At 35.0% G+C, this 25,428-nt stretch overlaps 1 protein-coding gene across 7 annotated transcripts in view; it reads left to right on the forward strand.

Moving 5' to 3' along the window:
• LOC128983917 (LIM domain only protein 3-like) overlaps positions 1-25,428 on the forward strand; it is a 73,799-nt gene that overhangs the window by 46,316 nt on the left and 2,055 nt on the right. For 2 of the 7 annotated variants that reach the window (XM_054403182.1, XM_054403181.1), the window contains exons 3-6: positions 16,855-16,970; positions 18,652-18,874; positions 22,640-22,765; positions 23,525-23,666. In XM_054403182.1, coding sequence (XP_054259157.1) covers positions 16,871-16,970; positions 18,652-18,874; positions 22,640-22,765; positions 23,525-23,666 — 591 coding nt within the window. In that variant the 5' untranslated portion in view covers positions 16,855-16,870. Of the gene's footprint in view, positions 1-1,302; positions 1,393-16,854; positions 16,971-18,651; positions 18,875-22,639; positions 22,766-23,524; positions 23,667-24,139; positions 24,188-24,298; positions 24,895-25,428 lie in introns of those variants that run through there. The other 5 variants (XM_054403184.1, XM_054403188.1, XM_054403185.1 and 2 more) reach the window with 5 other exon arrangements.

A 25,428-nucleotide genomic window follows, 5' to 3' on the forward strand; every position in this document is an offset into this window, starting at 1 on the left:
AAACTTATCTCAGGATCCTAACAGGTGGAGTCGGCCAATAAGACAATGGCAGCCAGAGAATGCCCGGTGATTGTGGCCACGAGGATATCCTAAAATTAATTTAGACAATCAGTTGGGCGTGTAATGGAACCAATCCGCTACAATGTTCCTTCGACAAAGGAGACTGTCAGAGCCTACAGCGATAAACATGTGCTTGGTCCTGTACAGGAACTGTACAAGATTTGCCATAAGTAATATAAGGAACAGAGCTGACAACCAGTTTATCAAATTGACATTTTTAACTAACACACTGGGCACGTACACCGGAAATGCTCTTGCTCTAAAATCACAATATACATATACCAAAATTACATGTGATTAAACAAACAAAGAAAACAGTCATTTGAAATTCCTATTATACGTCACCAAGAACAAACAGATCGAATGACAATCAACTGAAATATGACGAGGGAAAATATAAATTTTATGTCTACTAAAGAAAATGGCGGACATTTACTCGTTAAATATACATTTTCGGACATATCTTCATAAAATATTTTTTTTTCTATGAGGCATCATACTCCAAAGTTCTGAAACATTTTTTTTATTTGTCACCCTGTATATTAGCTAATACTGAGTTTTATGAGTTACATATTTACGATTTCCATGTCTAGCTGAATCAAAGGTAAAAGTACTCTAGTTAGTAGCAAATCGTGACAACAGATTAAATGGTTTTTTATACATTGAAATCGTACCAAATATTTGATTGGAAATTTAACTACTCGTCGCAAATTGTATATCATAACACTGCATTGTATTGTAATAAAATATATCATCAAATACACATGAATTAGGAGAACACATTTGACGATTTACTATAATTTGTTGGCATTTATGCCTCTAAGGCATGATTAAATAAAATAACCTAATACCTTTAGAACTTGGTTTCTTAAACAACATCAAACGTGGATTAACCCCCTACAAACTTTTTAACTGTTTGAACCGCAAAGTTAAAATACATTTTAATTTAAATATCATGATATAAGTATGTAACTAAACAGATTAGTTAAATTATTGACAACTGCAAGCCAACGAAACACACGTGTTTGGGGGGGAAATTACTCCGTGAACTTCCGTTGAACACCAATTAAATGTTACTTTTAAAATTAAATAATTGTCTGCGATTAAACAGAAAAGAGTATTTTTTTATTGTTTCCAGACTCAACTAGTATTACATAAAATTCATCTGCAACCGATATTTTTTAACAATGGACGTTTGGGATATTTTTATTACCTTTTCATCGGTTGCAGATTGCAGGATGAGCTCTGGATTGTTCGCTAATCAACAGCTGATTCTCCGGAAGCCACACTTAGGCCATCACCTTCGTTTCCGGTCCAATCAACTGCACTGTGGTTCGTTGCTGATGAGGCTATGGATTGTGATTGTGCTCGTTGTGTTGTGCGAAGTCTTCTGTCAGAATCACACTAACTCTCGTCTATAGTATTGTTCCCAACCCTCATCACTCCCCTGGCAAAAAATACCTCGCTTAATCCGGGCATCAGTAATTGATGTCAAGTTATTTGACAGCTGTTCGTAGATATTTCAAACAACTAAGCTAGGAGTGCGTCGTTGTTTATGGAGCAGATTTGTTTTACAGTATACTTCGGTTATGTAGATTTCTTTTATATAATTTATCGGTCAGAATCAATATAATTATCAAAGTATCTTTCACTAACATGGACACAAGTATGTGAGAGTTACCTTATACTTACATAGCTACACTAGTCCATAACCTCTAAGTAAAGCGTATTTTAATATCACATTTATTAAACCTTACACTAACATAGTTACACTGGTTCACAACCTCTATACTCAACGTAGTTCAATATCACAGATGTGAAAGTTACCTTACACACACATAGTTATGCAAGTTCACAGCCTTTACGTATGAAGTGTTATGATATCGCAGATATTTAATAGCTCCCTTGCACCGCCTTGCATTAACATAGTTCTAACCACGTGTTTCAATATCACAGTCTTGGGTTACCTCGCACTAAAGTAGTTACGCCAGTTCATAACCATGTGTTTCATGTCCAATTCACCAGCTCAGATATGAGCGGCTAGCTACTCCCCAGGGCTTGATGTTTTCAGCTAATTGCCTCCTTAGAGAGTTCCCGCCACTCCCCTTGATAAACCACCCCCTCCCCCACTCACGCTCTCTCTCTCTCACACACACCCTCTCACTTTAACTGCTAGTCTCAATGCTAGATTACACGTATTATTACATACTAGGGTCGTCTCTGTCAAGCGACTATCCAACTTTCCATTGAGTTGAAAAACATCAATAGGCCTACCACTAACAATTTTATTAGTTACGCTTTTTCACAATTATTTTATTTCACCGCACTCATATGTATATTGAATATTTGTTTCGTATTTGTAAATTTATTTGACAAATGTAAACGAAAGGCAATAAAAATTAAACTATTATTTGAGGCACTATTCACTCACTATAGACATTTATTTACATTAAAACAAATAAGAAATTAAGTGGGTAATAGATTGAATTAATGTCTCATTAATTTACAATTTTTAACAAAATAGTAAAATAAACTCTAAATTTTAAAGAAGCACAAAATATACAATACGGCCTAATTGACTAGTTTAATTGACTAGTTTGAACCTTCATTTAAGTCTATAACTAATCAAATTAATTATTTTGCAATACAAAAATTATAATGGTTAATTTTTGGTAACTTAGATTTGCTGTATATTAACCTACTAGGCCCTACTGTAAAAACTAACCGTAAAAGCCACGAAACTATAGAATTAATGGCAGGTCGTAGCTATTTTACAGAGGTCTAATAACTTATCCCACACATCATGAAACTAGAAAAAGTTTTTTAACAAAATGTAAAAACCCCTTTCAAAATCCACACTTATCAAACGAGGGAGAACAATTTTGCACAGAAATAACTTTGTTTGCATAAAAAGTACTTTTCAAACAAAACCAATTACGACCATCATTATGTAAGTTAGAACTATTGTTTGGTCTTCATATGCTGTAATAAGTGAGCGGAGAAGGGAGAGAAACTTTGGTGCAGAAACACAAACAAAAGCAATTTGAAGTTGTAATTGGAAGCCAAGAAGCTGCCAAATGTGATAAGGACTCGGCCTCTGATGCTGCTTACCCCCTCTCTGTCCAGAATTTGGTCTTTATCCCTTCCTCCCTCTTAAGGTCACTTACTAAAAACTGTCCGCCTAAGGATAAAGGATATCTAAAATAAATCAGTTAAACATATCTAAGCAGTTAAATACTCGTACAAGCAAGTTCCTATGTGTTAAACAAAAACATATGGCCACTGAAATTCGACTCATAGTAAAATTCATTTAGTTTCCATATACCATGAATAAATTAAAAAATTCATTGTGAAAAGTGTTCTTTAGGACCAATGTAATCATAATGGCAAATAAAACATTTTCGTATTTTAAACAATATATTTCCTTCACGCCTACGTCAATCCCGAACCTGTTTTAAAAGTTAGCTAGGCCTAGATGGTCTTTTCATTATCACAAATTTATTAACTTCCTAATATAATCAATTCGCTACGTGTTTTTGAAAGCACCCACATAAAAATGTATATTTTATGAATAAAACAGTGTTATTTTGTCAAACAGTTTCATGTTTTTATGTAAAAAAATATAAAAAAACATTGGTGATTGATGGGATTGAACCCGAGACCTCGGGCATTGGAGCTCTGCATTCTACTGCTAAATCAAATTGTTCCCCAACACAATACACTACAGCTTTTATACGAATAAATACCAACAGGTTAAGAGTTAATCGTATTTTTTAATCGGTAGCATTAGCTGTCTTATTGTAGAGCTGATCTTTTCGATGGTAAAACAAAACATGTAACAGTTTAATTGGTGTTAAATATAGGTGGGTGTGAGAGTGGAGGCAGTAGTTGGTTTCCTTGTCTGTTAGTCTCTGCATTAGAGGCAAAATCGACTATGCCAACATAATTTTTCTACCTTGTTACGATAATTTTTTCCCAACCGCACGACAATTTCCCGGCAACACTGTTCGTGTTGTACGCGGCTCCATTACAAGCGTGTCGTGCCGCGCGTGTTTAATGTCGGTGCTAAATTGTGGCTTGTTAGAGTAATTAACTCCTTGTCGCCGTTCCTTGCCCGAGTGCGTGGAACTATCGTGTTGTGGAACGCTCATGTTTCAACCAACTATTCATTCCGACTCACACTGTACATTGTTGGGAGGAATATTGTGCCTTGTAACAGCATATCATCGTCGTTAAACTTGGAGAATTGAGGAATGCTGCGTATTTTATTCGGAGCACAAGTGAAAAATGAGTGATATGTACACTTACATGCCCATATAGGCAGTTACATAAAAATGTAAATATATCTTCTCATTATGCCTAAACTGCTGGGCTAGGTTTGCTGGACATTTACATAAAGATAATATACGTATCCAGGAATGACGTAACCTATGACTTAAACTCTCCAACAAAGTTTTCAGGTGACGTTTAGGGCAACCATTTTTTATTGTCCTCTACGTCAAAAACTATAAAAATGAAGTAGATGAAATAATTGTCCTGTAAACAAACTTATGAGCGTCAACTGTGTAATGGGTAATGTACAGATTAGGTGTAATGTATACATAGCAAAAGTGGCTTTTAGTGGAATTATACATTCACAATTTACTTAAAATTTAATGCAGTTTAATTTGAAAGGTGACAAGTTAAAAATATTTTATGTATACTGTGTTTAGTTCCATGGAAAATAAACTCATTTACTCAGTTAGTCGTAGCTTCGTCTAGAAGCTCCAAATTGCCAAGGGCCCCTGAAAAGTACAGAACGTAATTTTACAATACTTAAAATTTACTAACTTCAAAATCGTATATTTCGTACCTAGGGCCGAAAATGAGGTTTTGCCGGTTCAAGACGAAGTCGAGAACTTAAAACGATCGAAAGCTGCAAAACCATTTCGGTCCGTGGTACTAACGCTATTTTTCACCACACTATTTCTACTATTACCATTATTCACCACAATACTAATGCAAAATGTCAACTCAAGTACAACTTTGAGGTTATGTGAAGAAATAATTTGATGAATCAGCAAAAATAATAATAAACAATTGCTAGGCAGCGGTGACAGTAAAACAATTCTATTACAATGCTATGGATTTTGATTGTGTATTTAATATGCATTCATGTTTTAAAAAGTAAGCGGGCAGTTGATTTTGCGGCCCTAGGGATGTAAAAACCTGCTTAGTCCCCAAATGACGATGACAGCTGGCATGGCCAGCAAAACGTAACTTTCAGCCACCAATAACGTTTGTAAAACAGCTAAAAACATCATAGTGTGGTGAAAAGATACATTGCATTACTTTCCCTATTGATTTTTTTTTTTAGGATGTTCGGCTGATGTTCGAAAAAATGCCAACGAGTAACAAACAAAACAAACTGCCTTAGATTCTTTATAGCAACACTGTTAGTATTTCGCCAAATCAATAAACCAAATATATTTGTTGGAACTCATTCCATTTACCAAGCTTAGAGGGGAAATACCATTCACCTTCAGTTTTCTAAGGTAACAGTACCAGTCTCCAATGTTAATTCACACTGCATGTGTCAACCTGGGTTTACTAATGATACACAGACACAGGCCTAACAAGTTCGCCTTCACTAAGGTTCGCCCAGATTTACATCTAGCTCTAGGGGGGAGGGGATCTCTCTCTCTCTCTCGCTCGCTCTTATTAGTCGGATAATTAATTATAACTGTCTGAGAATGGCTGGAGGTGCCTTCATTAGACACTGCGACAATATTATAACTGGAACCGGTTAGAGCAGCATCCGGCTTCTGAAATTGGAACATGTTGCGTTTATAGTGTTGAAGCCGAAATAAGTTTTTGATGATTAGTATTCCAATTGGTTATTATTACTTTGCATCCTCCTCAAATGAAATAAGCGGAGCAAGCTGTTCTAGTGGTTATAGCGCGGGACTTCGGTCAAAGAGGTCCCGGGTTCAAATCCCGCCGAATCACCAATGGATTTTATCTAAGTGATAATGCCACAACCCCTATGTCTAGCCTGAAGTAATGTGAAAACAATCCCAGGCTCGTGTCTAGCGCCCTAGAGAAAAAAAACATTAAATAAGACTATTAACTATGTATGGATGTAGGAGTTAAGTTAACTTTGAAATAAATTTCTCTAGTCAGGTTCCTGGTTTTTATAACTATTTCAAATATTTAAGGGAATGCTGAGTTCTACCCCCCGGAAAACCACCTCCCAGGTGAAATGTGACGTCACGAAATCTGCCAACTAACCAATAATCCGCGACTGGGATACTAACCCCCAGAAAAATGTGATGCTATTAAGGTTAATTTTTATACGTAATAATATTATCATTGTAATTTTAATTCGAGCAATTCCGTTTCATAACAGAAAATGCATGTGGGGAATATCAAACAGAATTGTTTAGGTTAGTTTAGAACAGTTTGAGAACGAACCTTGAAAGTCCGTGACTAAAACACTGCCCCCCCCCCCCGAACACTGACGTCAAACTACGTAGGCACCTGCCTTGGGGGGTATTTTGTACTTTGGGTAGTTGTCCGGGGCAGTCTTCTGGCAACTCATATTTATAAGCATTATATCCGGACCAACGCCAGACGGAAATATCGTAATGGTACATATTATGTCCCAACAGTATGACAACTGAGTTAAGCAATATAACAACTTATATTAATGTCATGCCAACGTCTCGGCACAGTTATTTAACTGATATTCATGTTATTTGAGTCGTCGGAGGTGATCCAAGTATCATCTCATTTCCATTATTAAAAGCCGCTTCGAGGCATTAGTTGAGAATTCAATTAAAAGTTATTCAATTAGCCACCTTTATTAAGGAACTTGTGAACGTAATTAACAACACCAAGACGCGGTCGTGGCGGATCATTAAACTGAGTCGTCCGGACACCCTGTCGCAGCAGACCTACCTACTCACATTCCATCACAAAAATATTGTGTTTGAACTTATAATATACTTAATTCTATAGATTTTTTTTCTAGATTGTATTGACAACTCTACTTTAGAACAATCTGATAACAACAGAGTTATTTCTTCATAAGATTATTATGATATGTATTATAAATTTTTTGTTTGAATAACTCTGTGGTAACCTATTGTGGGACTATTTAGTCAGAAATAAATTATAATACATATGAAAATCTTGTTTATCACACGTTTTTCATGAGCTTAAAAATGCTATTGTTATTATTATTTATTTTAATATTTGATTAAAATGATCATTAGTCGTGAAAATGCAAAGACAGTTTATTATTTGGTCATTATTTTTCCATATCTTACTTGAATCCATTTTGTACCGACCCTTCAAGCTTTCCTTTCTAGCTGATCTTGAGAAATGTTTCTCGTTTATTTTAAATTTGATCCTGTTGTAGATGTCTTAATCCACGATTTCGATCAGTTCTAGGTATATTTTCCTTTCATGCCATTCGATACGAAGAGTTTTCACTATTCATTCAACACCATAGTCGAAAGCTAAACTAAATACCTTACAAAATAAAGCATATTTCACTTATGTATTTCTCTATTTTTTTAATATTCTTCAACTTCGTACGATTTTTACATTTTGTACCAGTTTTCGCGTTTTCATATTGGTCCAAATAGTTGTCCAATTCCAAAAACAATTTATTTAAAAATATGTCATTTTATATTTTACGTGTCGTCTAACTCGCTTTCTAGACGAGTAAACTTAGTCATACAGTATTGATCAGTACTTAATAAACTACTAATAGGTAGGTAATACTCTTGTTTTCACTTAATACACTTTTCTGTGAAACTCATAACGAGATTAAGCCCAATTTAATTATTCAAACAACTAATTACATCAGTAAATCTAGAGATAAGCGAACATGATTACAAATGAAATAAATAATTGATAGTATCACATAATTAAACCGTTTAATAAACTTTTTACGTTTTAATTAATATCGTAATACAATTACGGATTATTTTATAGAACCATCGAAAGCAATTCCGTTAAGTAATTTATCTGAATTTAATTAATAATTTGTTCGTTAAACTAATTATGTTTTAGTCGCAGGAATTCCCTATTGATCATTGAGTTTGTATTATTTAGTTACAATCCCTTTCACATGACTTCAACAATGAGTTATTTTGACTGCAGTTAACGCATATTTAGTTGCATGTTACTTTACCTACGACTTTTTTAAACTAGCCTTTTCAATTTAGTACCTAGAATTGAAAAGATTCACTTTAAAGTCTTGTTCACTTACTTTTCAGCATTGTTTTGTTACTTTACAGTACAAGTTTGGACCATTGAGGTTCAAGAATTGAGATAAAATAAGTAATGCATCGAACGTCAACTTCCCAGCTGTTAAGACCAATAAGTTGTTGCATCATTATTAGTGGCAATGAGATGTTACATACGGAAACCTCTCTTAGACGTTATGGGTATTGAAGAGTGGTTGTTAAGTAATTAAAAAACGGTCGTGGGTAAAGTAGTGTACGTAACTCACGTAATTATTTTTTAGACTCGTAGAAGAGTTTAAAGGCCTTCGCCAAGGCTCGTACCTTTAATTTTCTGTCGTAAAGACTATCTTTACGCGATCGTTGCATAAACTACTATTAGACAATTCTTTTGCGAAAACCAAAGCAAACTGAATATTGGAAACTAAAGATAGCTAGAAATATTACTTTTTAAGAACCTACATTATAACTTAAACTTGTATTAATACTTTGATTTTGGACAAAATTCGCCTACCTCAGAAACCCATATTTATCAAATTCCGAATAAGGATTCGTGATAAGAAAAGTAAACTGGCTTAGAAAAGTTCTCAAAAAGGTTTTTAAAGTTTAAATGTCATTTTAAATAACCAAACAATTGATTTAAATAATCGTCAACAAGAAACTTACTGGGTTCGTAAACTGCAACCAAAACGTTTGGCCAAACCTGCATTAAAATGTGGCTATGATGTCACACTTATTTAGCCACTTTATACATCCACGGTGGTTTCTGGGACGTGACCGAGCACAGGATTAGTACAATAGTTTCCAAACGGCAATCCCCGCCTTTAAAAATGGTTTTAAGCAATGTTTATCTCTTGACCCGGTGGTTCAGAACCCAGACTTAAGGTCTACACCCGAGGAAATAAAGGCTAACCAAACAGGGGTTTTCTGTACCGTAGAAATACCTACAAAATCCATACAATAGTTTCAACACATTGTCTTAGATTTTACTTAAATACTCCGTGCTTATGTGTGTGTACACGTCTGTTTGTATGTGTTTGTGTTCGTGTGTGTGTTTGTGAGTACACGTCTTGGTGTATGTGTGTGTGTTTGTGAGTACACGTCTGTGCGTATGCGTGTGTGTTTGTGTGTACACGTGTGTGTGTATGTGTGTGTGTTCGTGTGTGTGTTTGTGAGTACACGTCTGTGTGTATGTGTGTGTGTTAGTGTGTACACGTCTGTGTATATGTGTGTGTGTTTGTGAGTACAAGTGTGTGTGTATGTGTGTGTGTTTGTGAGTACACGTCTGTGTGCGTGTAAGCACCGATGTATGTTGTCGCCACCAACCTCGTCTTGTCACTTCAATTAAACCGTTTATTTCGCTTATGAATATGAAATGAGCAGAGATTGCCGTCTTTACACAAGAGTTCAATTAAAAGTTCGATTAAGTGCAATCACTACGCTGTATAACAGGCTGGATCAGCTCTCTCCTTTAAATTGTTCCACTCTTATCATTTACTCCATTATCCAGACTTACCGCCTCGGTGTATTTCCTGTCGAAAGAAATCAACGTAGACACTTAGTTTATGATTCGTATGATTTTTACCGAACATTCAATACGTAAATTATACGAAATTATTGAAGATTTTAAAGATTATGACTGTTTTAAAATAATATTCTTTTGTTAACAAGGATGTTCCAGAGAGAACATTTCCATTGATGTAATTTTCATAAATGTATTTCATCAATTAATTTTTTAGTAATTGTTCAATATTCAGGCCAATAAAATTTATTTAAACCTGATTCATCATTTATAAACACTCTGTACTGTGATGTGATGGGTACGCCTTTAAGACGCATTTCAACCAAAAAAGAATGGGAGATTAGTCACATACATAATGTATAAGCGTGCCACTACAAGACAATTCCTAAAATCCCCATGATCAAGGTATTTCAGCATCTGGGGTACATTACATCAGTTGGATCCTTATTCGAATAATTCAAACTCTATTGTCTTTGGGGGCGAGCACAATAGCCAATCAGGTACTGTTCCTAAAATATAGTATTTATAAACACAATTTTTCACGAAAGAAAATTGTTTCATAATGTCCGTAAAGTTCAATTTTTTTCCACGTACAAATAAATGCGGATACAGTCCTCAAAAACCATAACATTTCAAGTCTTATTACATACAGTTTGAAATTTAAACTGAAATGTACCTGAAAGAGGAGGATTGTCAACTTCAAATCACGAACAAAACACCAGCTGAAACATAAACTAATCAACGTAACAATAATGGTTTGAAGAGAGACTAATTTAGTAACGAACAGCATTGATAGTTAACGAACGCAAAACCGCAGAACGCTGCGATAGGCCGAATGGCAACTGGGTAATTAAATAAATAATTGCACCACGCCAAAGAACGTGGCGGAATATTCATGAGCAAATGAACAATAACGGAGTTAATTAAGGAGGAATGCGGTGAATAATTGAATGGCGTTGATTACACAGAGATTTGTATCGTTTACAACGCGATTGATCTGTCAAGAGCTTCAAGGTCTGTTGGAAAAGATGGAAAGGAAATCGACATACAAAACGGTTAGGTGTAGAAAAAAAGACCAGGTACTATGCACACCACCACTGACCTGACCTAACCTAACCTAATGTAACTAAACCTTACTGAGGTACTTTATTGCTACAACAACTATGTAATCACAGTCCAGTGTGTTCCATGCATAACTAAGCTGCACACATGTTAGGGGAAAAGCCTGATAAAATAATGTAATGTTGACGTACAATCCTGAACCTACCAAAACGTTGACGCATAACCTAACCTAGCCTTACCCAACTACACCATGGCTCATTAGAACAAAGTAGACTTAGTTTGAATTTTGCATTGTCGATTTGACCCAAAAGATAAAAACTACTTAACAAGAAAATTAAACCTGGAATCTACTATGATGTAAGTTTACTATTATAATATAAACGTTGAATGGTCATTTATATTTCCCTGATATAACAAATGAGTCAATTACACGTATAAAACCTTCCCACAAATAGACATAAAACGCACCTTAAAACAAGCTCAATATATTCCAATGAGATAAAAGTATTCTTGTAGCATTTTTTTGTCAATTTCCTAGTTTAATACCAAGCAACCTTGAAAACCTACCATTAAACTGCATTCACCTTAGCCATTAAATTTTTTAAGATTGAAATAAAAAGAGACTAAGAGTTTTGTTGACCTAAGTGGTTTAATTATTGCTTTATTATTCATTGTGACCCTTGGTTGGAATATGTTATTAAATTAAATAAAATGGTAAATAATTAAATAAATAAATGCTTTATTTATTTATAAATCTACAGTTGTTTCATTCCTTAGAATTTCATCCACATCATCCTTAGTATGCAACCACATCATCAATGTATTATACATTGTGGTATGTCAATAGTTCCTTTAAAAACTGTCACAATCACAGTGACAGAGTCAGTTTTATTTATTCAGTAGCCTGCATTTAATCAGTTTTATCAAAATGTTTAATCCCATTTTAACTATAATATCAAAATTGCAAGTTTCAAGTATTGTGATTGTGGCAGGTTTTTAAAGGATCTATTTACATATCACAATCTATTGTGGTTAACCGCAATCAATACATTGACGATTTGGTTGCATACAAAATGACCTGATGAAGTTTTAAGGAACGAAACAACTGTGGTTGAATAATGTAATCATTTAATTTTATAAATTTTATTGCATACGCGATCCCTGCATCGCCATATACAGAAGTATCAGTCTGAAGGTAACATTGTCTTAAGCTTTGGAAATGTTTCCAACAACGTAGTTTATGTTTCGATTCAGACGTATCACCTGAAGATCGCATCCCAGCAATATCGATACTATTGTCAGAAACCGACAGGAGCTAGCAAAACAACAAGCCTGATTGAAATTATATATGGCGGAGTATTTTGTGAATTGTGACTGGAACACAATTGGCAATTTTCCGACTCACTTGGCCCGTCACTTGCCGTCAGTTCCCGTGATGCTCAGCGCGTCTGACGTCAGTTCCCGTGATGCTCTGCGGGTCTGACGTCACCAAGCCTCACAAGATACATGCGTCTAACCATCTAAGACGTCATATCTGTAAACAAAGCTGACCTTTGCCTGTATTCGGCGACAAAGTTAACAACAATGATCACGTAGGTGTACTAGGTACACGTCGAACAGTAAATTACAATGTTGATGTGAATTTCCATTAGTAATAATACTTTTATTATTAATAATATGTCGATTCCTTAGTCTGATTTTGCTCATAAAACTGAAGTGTTTTAAAGTATTGGCTTAAAGTAGTTTTTCTCTAACTAAGTGAGAAGGATGAATTGAGCATACGATTTGATCAAGATTTGCGAATTTGACCAGGTCACTTCATTAAGACACCTACGTACCTATTTTATAATTCTGAACCAAATTGAATGCAGAGTGATAGGAAGAAGAAGAAATAAGACAGAATAAGACAAAATTAGAAAAGATTAAATTTAATGCAACGCTTTTTTACCTACAATTACCTACAAGATTATCTGTTTATTTGTACCATTCATTAAAGTTCCAATAATCATGGACTGCTGGGTTTACGTTTAACATCGTAATTGTATTGACCTTTGTCAGGATTGAGCCGGCAACCTTTTACATTTTTCATTATCACTATAAACACTCAGCCACCTGCTTAAAAATATATATAAATCATTTAAAATAAATAAATATTAATTTAAATGACACGTATTATTGGAATGCATCATTTCCCACTACGCAATTTAAAATCTACAAACTTTAACCAAGAAACGACTACATACAATTCTACCTACTGCAATCCACAAAAATGAATTTGTAATAAGCTCGAATATACATTTGTCAAAACTACACCCACGCACAAATAACTTGGACAATATTGCTCATAAGTACGGACGAAATTAAAAAGCGATGAAGTAATACGACCCCAAAGATATTGGTTTTCGTTGAGATTTATATTGAATCAATGTGTAGAGGTAATATGAGTTGGCGACACAGGCTGGCTTGGCAATAAGGCGGTGAAGAATGCGCAATATACTGGACAAGTTATTCAGATATACGTTATATTGGTGTGAGTGATATTGCCTTCTGGAGTGACCGCTTCTTGGTTTATTGGATCGCCGACACGCCGTCATATGGCCGCCTCCCACTCTAATGTCTAGTGGCTAATTCGTTTACAAGAGGTTCAAGATTAGTAGTGTGGAGAGGTTGCTACAATATGTTAAAACACATGATGGATAAATATTGTTTACCTCTTACTCTAATATCTGCAGCAGTAGTTAATAGTTAATTATAGGTCGAAGATGACATGTCATTAATCAATTAATAAATAATGTTGCGTTAGATATCCTTGAATGATATTGTTAATGTAACGAGACTGAAAAATCTGAGAAGTATACAAGTTAATTATTTTTATGTAAGTTTTTTTTTGTGGTAATAGAATTAGCTTTCCTCGTTCCTTTGACTATTGTACAATTGTACAACTACACATTCCATCCCCATGTTAAAGTTGACGCCAGTTTTTTTTTTAATTTTTTTTTTATCAAAATCGTCATTTGATATGAGCCACAGATTTTGCTGATCTAAATTAAAAATTTTGTCGAATCAAGCTCAAGTTTTTTTTTCTCGAAACAAGCTTTTTTTGTCAAGTCGTAATAGAATGACTTATTGTGAGCTATAACAAGTGTTGTGACCCATGAACTTGGTCTACTGCCCCATAAATTAGTGTTACTACACAAATTAATGTAGAAACTAGAATAGTATACACTAGCACTAGCGTATTCTGTGACTGGCTCACACAACTATGTTATTTTTCAATTAATTCACGTCAGCAAGTCCATATAGATGGGATGTCTACTTCAGTAACCAATATTCAATGCTAATTCTCCGTGTAAAGTTTAGATCAGTAGTCAATATTTTTGCAAATTATAAAAGATAATTTAAGCATCTAAAAAAAATGCTTGATTTATAAGCGTATAGCTTATTTTCACTGATATTGGCTTAGAAATTAATACTAAAAACTCGAATTATCACATGACCACCTGTCCTATCTGATTATAATCTCTTGGATATTTCGAGCTAATTTGTTTAAAAGAGGCTAAAGATAGTTTCGAAAATGTAGTAAGTTGGTAATGTGTAACAATATATAGTGAGTCATAATTAATGAAGACTCACCATATGCCGGCAACACCATTCGTTTCCAATTAGTGTTGTTAATTGGCAAAAAGTCTTTTAGACTCTTTGTTAAAGATGACTCAGAGGTGGATGATATACAAAAACATCGTATTTAAAATGAACCTTTAGTTTTGAAACGATCGGTTATCGAACCAAACCTAGGATAACCTCACGGTAATCTAGGTATATCAACCCTACATTCAGTTTAAAGGTTCCATTAATCAAATTGCTTCTCAAACGAGGGGAACATGTGACAAGCGTCTTTCCTTTATCTTTCGAACTTTTTGATGCTTTTAATGTTATTGAATTAGGATAAAATGAAACTTTTCATATCAAAGTTCTTTTGAGGCTGACCATTTTAAAGAGTACGATCTTGTTGTGTAAAATGTAAGCTCAAACAACTATTGTATCTATCGGTTCATATAGTTTACAGTTCACAGTTCTATTCACGTGTTCTGTACTCCTCGTGGGAACTAGACCCCGTGGACGAGCTGCGTCATTCTCGACACTTTTTCTTTCGCGTGACGAATCCGGAAACTTTTTGCGCATCTGATTTCTATCACTTGAACACGGATCCGGTCGCTGGTATTCCTGAATCAATTTCAATCGGTCACGTGAAGTACATAATTTCCTATTTATTTTTTCTATTAAATAAATTTTTTTAAGTCAAGAGAAATTAATTTTGCTGTACATGAAAACTGTCCAGTTTTTTATAGACTTATGGTAAATCTATTTTATCGTTAAACTATGCCTTCAATTTAGGAAAGTGTGGTTTATTTTGCGAAATGTACATGGACTACCTAGTCGTCATTGCGGAATTATTTTTTATAAGGCCTATGTTGAAATCTCTACAAAGTGTATGGATTTTTACAGATGTAACAATGTATGGTTCAGAGCCCACAATAAACTGGAAAAATATTGTTTCGTTTGAGGTAAAGATATTTCTCTCTGGACTGGAAACCCTCTGAATCAACGCACTATAGAAAATAAGTACTATCTTCATAATATAATTTAAAGTAATATACTTTAATATATTAGATCATGAACAAATCAAAACAGATAGGAATCTTGGAGAGTTTTCTACGTAGCGTAGTCCACTAAATACAACACAATAGCTAAATAGATTTTGTTCCATTAGATTGCTAAAATATATTAACGCATATATTGTCAACAGTTTTACACTTACAAAAATGTTTTAAGAATAATCCCGAAACACATAGCAACACTCTTAAATCTTCCTCAATAAGTCAATTTCAAATTTATCAGGCATTTTCAATTTTAAAACTAAGCTTTCAATTTCAATTAATTGTAGAATGGACTACCGAATATTTTATTTATAACCTATAAACCTTTTATCATGATTTTTCCATAGATATTCTAATAAAACTGGACATTTATTCTACCAGGATGCCGTTTAAACTGTATTTACTTGTCAGAGAAACTAAGAAACACGGAAATAAAACGTGTGTTTTCCTACTATGATGTTTTACTAGGTGACAGGTATTTCCAAAAACTCGACATTCAGGTGATCAGCTGTTTTATCAGCTGTTAGCTGTTATCAAACAAACTACGAATGATGTTTTGCCATCTGAACAATTGTGTTCTTTACATATCTGACTAACTTCTATTGTCTCGATGAAAAACAGCTGAGTATATTGTGATTCTGTGTAAAAATAACCATTGTTAGACATGCTGGCATTTTGATTGTTTTGGAAGATAATAGGAATAGGGTGAAAATTTGACCTGAAAAGTTTATTTTTTTAAACTATAGCTATAAAACTATATCAAATGAAATGTTGACTATGATCTTCCTATTTTGCTCAACCATTGAACAAAAATTCGTGTATAAACATAAATGCTTCTTTGGTGTGATTAATTTGGACTTAAAAATTCGTTCTACACCTTTTATGTGTCGAATATACTTTTGAGAATTATAATTCGATTAATCAGTTTTAATGGTAAAACGTACAATAGTTTAAAAACCGTTTTCTCTGTAACTACTTTATTTCTTTAACAGAGGTTTTAACACCAAAAAGTAAAAGTGAACGACAGATACACACACATTCACAAATATTAAACACATGGTACAAATTCCTGAACAATCTTGTCTCCTTTTTGAGTATTTTAATGCATTTCAGTTACATTTTTGAAGTTTTTTGGGCAGGTGAAAAAAATTGAGTTATAGAACTAACAGAATGGGAATATTTTTTTGCAACAACTAGTTACTGAAATATTTGTTTTGCAATAAACAGGTCCACACCATTTCAATATACATGGTGTTAATCGGTATTATAGTCAAGAACTTTAATACAATTCATGTCTTACAGTGAGTTTTTGTTCCAGACACGAACGGATACAAATGAAACATGGATATCAGGAGGTGAAGGGCAGGTCGCCCCTGGAAGTCAAGGGACAGACCGCCTTGGACATGCTGAGTACGGCGGACACAGTAGCCACAGGTGAGTTTTGGAAACTTTCAACCCCCTAAAAAATAGATTTGTAGTAAGGTGTAGGGTAGCATAACTGTAAGTGTATTTTGACATTATTTCTGGGTTTAGTTTGGAACTGGTATTTTGCATTACTTCTGGCTAGACCTGGATTAAATAATCGTCACATGTATAAACTCTGTCAGTAATTGGTGTGATTTGAACCCGGGACATCTTGGACAGAAGCCATGCTCTCTGCCAGTAGACCCGCTGCCCTGTGGTATAATATTATATGAGAGAAATTTTTGCTTGACGCAGGTGTTCTTTCCCTTCACCATTTATAGAAAAATATGTCTTCTGATCAGGGCTGGGTGTCCAGACGTCAGGTAGGTTGAGCAATAGAAGTTCTGCCTTTAGTTTAAGCTCTTAACTGTGCTTTTGGAAAAATAAGAATGAGATGATAAAGAATACTGTTTAAGAAAATTGCAATCTGTATTTTTTATCAGGAAAGGGAATTTATATTCTGGTGGTATTGTGGAGGTACAAAGTGCTTGATGCTATTTTTGTTTTCAAATGACCAGGTTTTAGGCAAATTTATGAATGAAGATTGTTTGTGGGCTCCCCTCACCTTTATTTTTGTCATGTGATATCCAGGAATCGCCATCAACACACACGCACACAAATATACATAAAACAAACAACACGTACAGTTTTTCGCTACTCTGAGGAAGCGGGACGTTTGTCAAGTCCCGCGAAACGTCGCACCTCGATTCCATGGGCGATTGTGTGTCATGTATATTTCCGTGTGTGTTTATGATGAATTTTGGACACAACTAGACAAAAATAAAGGAGAATGAAGCCCACAAAAATAAACATAAATTTTCTCAGCACATTTTTGTTAAATTAAGCTCTAGGGCCTACTCGTACTCTAGATTAAATCTGGCGAGAGTCATCAATCAATCAATTAAAATATTCTCTGTTACGTTACTCTTGTATTTTCATTTAATTGACAACCCCTATGTTTGGACTTGGTTTGTCTCTCAGCTGCACAGAATTAGCATTGACTATACACAAAATAGACTTCCCATGTAGTGTTAAATTTGAATCCGAAAAACGTGATGCAATCTGTTGAGATGGTCACCAACTAATGACAATATTCTGTGTCAAGTGATAAATCAATCGAATTTTGCTGATACTGCATCGATTTTAATTAGGGGTATGTAGGGACCTAAATCCCTAAAAAGCTCAAAACGTAAAACAACTTTTTTTATATGAGAACAAAATGAGAATACAAGTTTCAATGATAGATAAAGTTATCCCGGTTTTTAATATAGAATATTGCGAATTGTAGAGTTAACTGGCTAAGAAGTAAACCAACTGCATGTATTGAATACTGGCTTGGAAATATAGCGCGATCAACAAAAAAAATAAACAGAAATCAGCTGCGTATGGCTTCCACTGCTATTCTTATGGAGAACATGGGTACACTTCCATATCTGTTGGTACAAACAACCAAATGAGAATATCGATCGATAGATCGATTATTTGATGTATCGTTTGGTTAGTTAGGTAAGGTAACCTAACTAACCAAACGATACATCGAATTAAACAATCAAATAATCAATATTACTCATTCGGAGACATGGAAGTGTATCCCCAATATTTATCACACAGCCAGTCACGAACTTCAACCACTTCTTTCCCTCTGTCGCAGGAGGTGGTGGTGTAGAGAGGGTGGGCGGAGCCTCTACCGGGGACGTCAAGGAGTGTGCTGGGTGCGGCAAGAGGATCACTGAGAGGTTCCTGCTGAAGGCTCTGGACCTGTTCTGGCACGAGGACTGTCTCAAGTGTGGATGTTGTGACTGCAGACTGGGAGAAGTCGGCTCGACTCTTTACACCAAAGCGAACCTTATACTCTGTAAAAGAGATTACCTGAGGTTAGTGTTTTTATAATATTGTTTTATATTAATACAACAATAGGGGTTACATAAAGTAAAGCAAAGCAATCCTTCAAAGATTATAGGTTTCTAATAGAGCAAAAGACACAAGAAGGCTGTAGGCTGTAGAACTAATGGAAGAAGAGAAAAGATTCTAACAATTCCTAATATCGTAAGTTATTCAACTGTTGGTTATTCCTAACTGATGGTCATTCCATTTAATTTTTCGGATTGGTCCTAGCGCTGTCAACCCAGATAGTAGGTAATTGTATTGAAGAGACCATGTTGCAGAGATTATCGATCAAGTTTTAAGTCCACATTATTATATTTTGGCTAGGCTATAATCGGATTCGTGGAACCTAACTAACGTAACTTTGAAAGTTACGATCGGGTTTACAATAATAACTTATTCTTCATATAGCCTGCTTTTAGCACTACTAAATACGACTTTAAGAGGTCTTATTCTTTTGTAACCTGAAATAAACATTTTTTCACCCTTTGATGTTTTCCCCCAATGTAATAATCAAATCATTTAACACATTCATTACCTGGTGTTAGTACTATACATATAGAAGGGGTGTGACGCCGGTAGTGAACCTGTTTAAAATAATAGTTCGTATGACCAATTGGCAACTGTATTTACACACCTGAACACTTGCTCATTCTTTTTTCCATGTAAGATGTTGTCGTGGTTGTTAGATGTTGTCAGATTATTATATACAAATGATACTAACTAATAAAGAACTAACTACTACTAACTAATACTAACTTATAAATAATTTAAATCTAAATCTTGATGTAATTCCAATATTATACCTTTGATGTAAACTCGTTTTAATATGTTATACAAGGGAACTTTATTTAATACTAGCAGAGTACCCGTCCTTCGTACGGGGTTGGCATATACGTATAAAATGTTTATTGTAGTTATGCTCATAAGCCTTCTGTTTGCAATGGCAGTTTGATAACGTTTGCTTCTCTAAATTTAAGGTATACTATAGTATTACACATCTACCACAGCCATAATGTTCCACCACTAAAAATAAATTATTAAAAATTAGCAAAATACCACAAATTATTCGTGAAATTAAAAACATAAACATAACTGTAATCAATCCTTCTTTGACAGCTCTTATTGCGTATAATGCTTCTGCATACCATAGATCAAACCTTTTTTTTTTAAACAGCTGACTAAATTCTTTTATTCCCTTTAAATATGAATATTCATAAGGTTAACATGGGAAACTACAGAGCCACTGGGGCAGAGCCTGAAAGGATTTTTTAGATAAGAATATGCCTATATGTTAATCGGGAATGTAAGCTATCATTATGCCAAATTTCAGGCCAATCCGTCCAGTAGTTAATGCGTGATTGAACTTCAAACAAACAAACAAATAAACAAACAAACACACAAACTTTCACATTTATAATATTAGTAGGATGTACCCACGTCGCCCTATAAAGAATTGTTTAATTTTATTGAATGTTAGATGTCAAACCAACCTTTTTGACAATTTTATTGTGACACTTGAGTTGAAAATCAGAAGACAAGAATGATCAACTTGGTTTTTAAATTGAACTATAACAAACACTCATGATTGGAAATTGTCTGAAGCAAACTGAATTGTTGACGTGGGTTTCTTTCACAACCCGTCCTACTTGGTCAAATGAATTTTGTTTGACCTACATCCAAAGTTGACTTGACTGATGTTGGTTTTGCGAAATTAAAACAATTTCTATATAGATTCAAAACGATTGATTATCATACAGTGAATATACATTAAAACTTTTAAATTAAAACCTTATTCGGTAGTAGTATCACCATTATATTACTTAATTGTGACATTAATAAACAGTTGGTGTCAACGTATGAAATAAACGGTCCTTTTAGCGAATTTCCCTATAGGAAAGTAGCTATTATCGTAGCACGGTAAGACCTAGACCCGGGACCGATTTACTTTTTCATTTTGGTTTTCCTAGAGACCAAAAACACCATTCGTTCAAATTTTTATATATGTATATATATAGACATATACAGTGTGTAAATTAAGTATGGAAACAAATCTGTATTTTTAAAACCGAAATAGATAGAAATATTCTATTTGTGGCAATAATAGTTAACAAAGATTCCGCAATTTTTCACATGAAAAATATTTTTTTACCCCCCTAACAGGGTAGGTGGTAGGGGGTGACTTATTTTTTTCAAATAGCAACCCCTATTGAGTGACCCCTCATTTTGAAGAGTTTGTCAAAAGAAACACAATGACGCAAATCCGAGGTGAATATCTCACTCCTAGCCCAAATGGCGGATATTCCAAAATTTGATTTATTGTACGTGAAAAGCACCAATTTCACAAATAATGGAAAGAAATCTGTATTTTTAAAACCGAAATAGATAGAAATATTCTGTTTGTGGAATTGATTGTTGACATAGGTTCCGCAATTTTTTAATCAACAATATTTTTTCAACCCCTTTAACAGGGTAGGGGGTGGGAGTGACTTATTTTTTTCAACAACAACCCCTATTGAGTGACCCCTCATTTTGAAGGGTTTGTTAAAAGAAAAAGAATGACGCAAACCCGAGGTAGATATTTCACCCCTAGCCTAAATGGCGGGTAATGAAAAATTTAATTTTTGTAAAAAAAAGCCCATTTTGGAATATCCGCCATGTTAGCTAGGAGTGAGATATTCACCTCGGATTTGCGTCATTGTGTTTCTTTTGACAAACCCTTCAAAATGAGGGGTCACTCAATAGGGGTTGCTATTTGAAAAAAATAAGTCACCCCCTACCACCTACCCTGTTAGGGGGGTAAAAAAATATTTTTCATGTGAAAAATTGCGGAATCTTTGTTAACTATTATTGCCACAAATAGAATATTTCTATCTATTTCGGTTTTAAAAATACAGATTTGTTTCCATACTTAATTTACACACTGTATAGACTCGTACATATATATACGTCCGATAACTTGAGTAATTTTTGTCCGATTTTGATTAAATTTGGTTTAAAGGTGTAAATCGGGATAAACTTGAATGAGTTCGCGAACCAGCACAATCGGACCATGGGAACGGGGCTTTACAGGGGGGTTTTATGGGGTAAAAATTGGGTTTTCTCACTTTTGACCCTCAAAACACAAAATTTCCCTATTTCTCTTTAGACCTTTTTAAAGAGCTTAAAAAAAACAAATAATTTAGTATATAAAAGAATTTTTGTTCGATTATTAGTAACGGAGAAAATTAAAAAAAAATTGTAAATTTAAAATTCCCATGTCATTCTTATGGAGAATATTGTCAAATGTTGTAGTTTGCTTGTTTATGGATATATTTTGATCCAACTAGGCAAATTTATTTATTTTGTACTAAGCTATCAATATTTTACTCAAAAACACACTTTATTAGTTTCCTTGTAGCAGCAAACCTAGGTACTCGTTAAACCTAATGTTATTAAAATATATTTAACTGAAAATCAATTCAGACAAATGGAAATTCGCTTAGTCGGCAGGTTTGCTGCGGCGGGGGTATTTAGTTTATTTGAAGTAACGAACATCGTTTTTTGGTTATTTTTGGATCTATAAATAAATCGTACATATAAAAGTAAAAAACAGACATCATTACTTATTACTTACAATTCTTATTTCAATTGCAATAGTAGCTTAATCTGTGTTTTTCAAAGATTTAATTAATCAAAATTAAAAAGATTGTGATCAACATGAACACGGAATCAATGTAAGAACTTACGACATCATGTTCTGTTGAACGTTGCAGGTTATTTGGAACGACGGGGTACTGCGCCGCTTGCAACAAGGTCATTCCTGCGTTCGAGATGGTGATGCGGGCCAAGAGCAATGTTTACCACCTCGAGTGCTTCGCCTGTCAACAGTGCAATCACAGGTGATCATCTTTACTTCAACACATTTGTAGTTGTCTACCAGCAGTCACTCATAACGGGATCACTGTAATATAACAGTGATGAACTTTGTCTTCGTATTTTAAGCTAAATATACATCCATAGTGAGTGTAGAATGAAGTGGTCTGTGTAGTCTTGTTGACTAGGATCAAATATCTGATCACTTATTAAAAGTCCATTGATCAAGGTCAAACTATAAAAAAGCTCTTGATATTTCTCAGAATCGATTCAATGACCTGTTGAATGGGCGAGCACTATAACTCAGCTTCCAAACGCATTTTTCAATATTGCATATTACTGGGTAGCTGAGTTGAGTGCACGCCTGGTAATTGGAAGACAACGGTTCCCTTTTAAGAAAAATTCAGGAGCTTTCTAACTACACCCAGCTATCCTACAAACAATTTAACTCTTACTAAAATAATCCTAGGTAGAGAAGCAGCTGGCGTTAGTCTGTAAAAAAGCTGCACACATCATATTACTCCATGCTACACTCACCCTTCATTAATATACAGCTTTAAATATCCTATATTTAGCTATATCTTGGATATAGCTTTCTTTCCTTAAGACTTCTTCCAAATCCTAAGAATGAACACAAAACAACGTGAAACTAGGCACAGAATGTAAATAGCAGTAGTATTTTATCAGTGGTAGGTAGTGTCAAACTACAGTATATGTATGTTGGTAGACGTAGTTGTTTGATACTCGCTCTGAACTTTATAGTCTAATATGATGGTAATTTGCAGGTTCTGTGTGGGAGACAGGTTCTATCTATGTGACAACAAGATACTGTGCGAGTACGACTACGAGGAGAGACTGGTGTTCGCCAACATGGCGTACAACCCCTCCAGTCTGGCGCATATTAGAAGGCAAGTCGGTAACCTACAGGTAACTTGAATGTTAAATACACAATAAATCGTTCTCAAGTAATTATAATTATCCCACAACAAATTTTGTTGAGCCTAATGTTCAACAGTTCAGTTTAGGTACACTTTTAAACCAAATTCTTTCAATTTGAGTGGAAGGAATGTTGGTAAATTGGAACGAATTTCACAGAGATCAAATCTATTGTTTATAAAAAGTGCTGAGAAAAAAAAAACTTCTCCCGTACAAAAATGGTTTGCATATTTGATATCGGTCTTTGCTAAGTACTTAAGTCTCCATATAAAACAATGCAATTTGAAAAAAAAACTAACAATATGCGTAGAACACAATCAAAGAGATTTTGAACCTCTTGGGTCTTTTCATGCCAGAACGTGTTGTAGAGTAAGTAGGCAGGTAAGGGTGATTCTCTGATATCTGTTACAGCCAAGGAGAGACCATGTATCCGTCATATTATGATTCTCTGATCTCTGTTACAGCCAGGGAGAGACCATGTAGCCAGCATATTATGATTCTCTGATCTCTTTTACAGCCAGGTAGAGACCATGTAGCCGGCATTTTATGATTCTCTGATCTCTGTTACAGCCAGGGAGAGACCATGTATCTGGCATATTATGATTCTCTGATCTCTGTTACAGCCAGGGAGAGACCATATAGCCAGCATATTATGATTCTCTGATATCTGTTACAGCCAGGGAGAGACCATGTAGCCAGCATATTATGATTCTCTGATCTCTGTTACAGCCAGGGAAAGACCATGTAGCCGGAATTTTATGATTCTCTGATCTCTGTTACAGCCAGGGAGAGACCATGTAGCCAGCATTTTATGATTCTCTGATCTCTGTTACAGCCAGGGAGAGACCATGTAGCCAGCATATTATGATTCTCTGATCTCTTTTACAGCCAGGTAGAGACCATGTAGCCGGCATTTTATGATTCTCTGATCTCTGTTACAGCCAGGGAGAGACCATGTATCTGGCATATTATGATTCTCTGATCTCTGTTACAGCCAGGGAGAGACCATATAGCCAGCATATTATGATTCTCTGATATCTGTTACAGCCAGGGAGAGACCATGTAGCCAGCATATTATGATTCTCTGATCTCTGTTACAGCCAGGGAAAGACCATGTAGCCGGAATTTTATGATTCTCTGATCTCTGTTACAGCCAGGGAGAGACCATGTAGCCAGCATTTTATGATTCTCTGATCTCTGTTACAGCCAGGGAGAGACCATGTAGCCAGCATATTATGATTCTCTGATCTCTTTTACAGCCAGGTAGAGACCATGTAGCCGGCATTTTATGATTCTCTGATCTCTGTTACAGCCAGGGAGAGACCATGTATCTGGCATATTATGATTCTCTGATCTCTGTTACATCCAGGGAGAGACCATATAGCCAGCATATTATGATTCTCTGATATCTGTTACAGCCAGGGAGAGACCATGTAGCCAGCATATTATGATTCTCTGATCTCTGTTACAGCCAGGGAAAGACCATGTAGCCGGAATTTTATGATTCTCTGATCTCTGTTACAGCCAGGGAGAGACCATGTAGCCAGCATTTTATGATTCTCTGATCTCTGTTACAGCCAGGGAGAGACCGTGTAGCCAGCATATTATGATTCTCTGATATCTGTTACATCCAAGGAGATACTATGTTGCCGGCATATTGTTTTGATTTTTGTTACGGTCAGATAGAGATAATGTAGCTAGCGTATTCTGATTCTCCAATCTCTGTTACAGCCAGGGAGAGACCATGTATCCA

The sequence above is a fragment of the Macrosteles quadrilineatus genome, unplaced genomic scaffold (assembly GCF_028750875.1).
Source record: "Macrosteles quadrilineatus isolate MER2022 unplaced genomic scaffold, UCM_ALF_1.0 Scaffold_2__2_contigs__length_208266976, whole genome shotgun sequence".
In the NCBI taxonomy this organism is placed as follows: Eukaryota; Metazoa; Arthropoda; class Insecta; order Hemiptera; family Cicadellidae; genus Macrosteles; species Macrosteles quadrilineatus.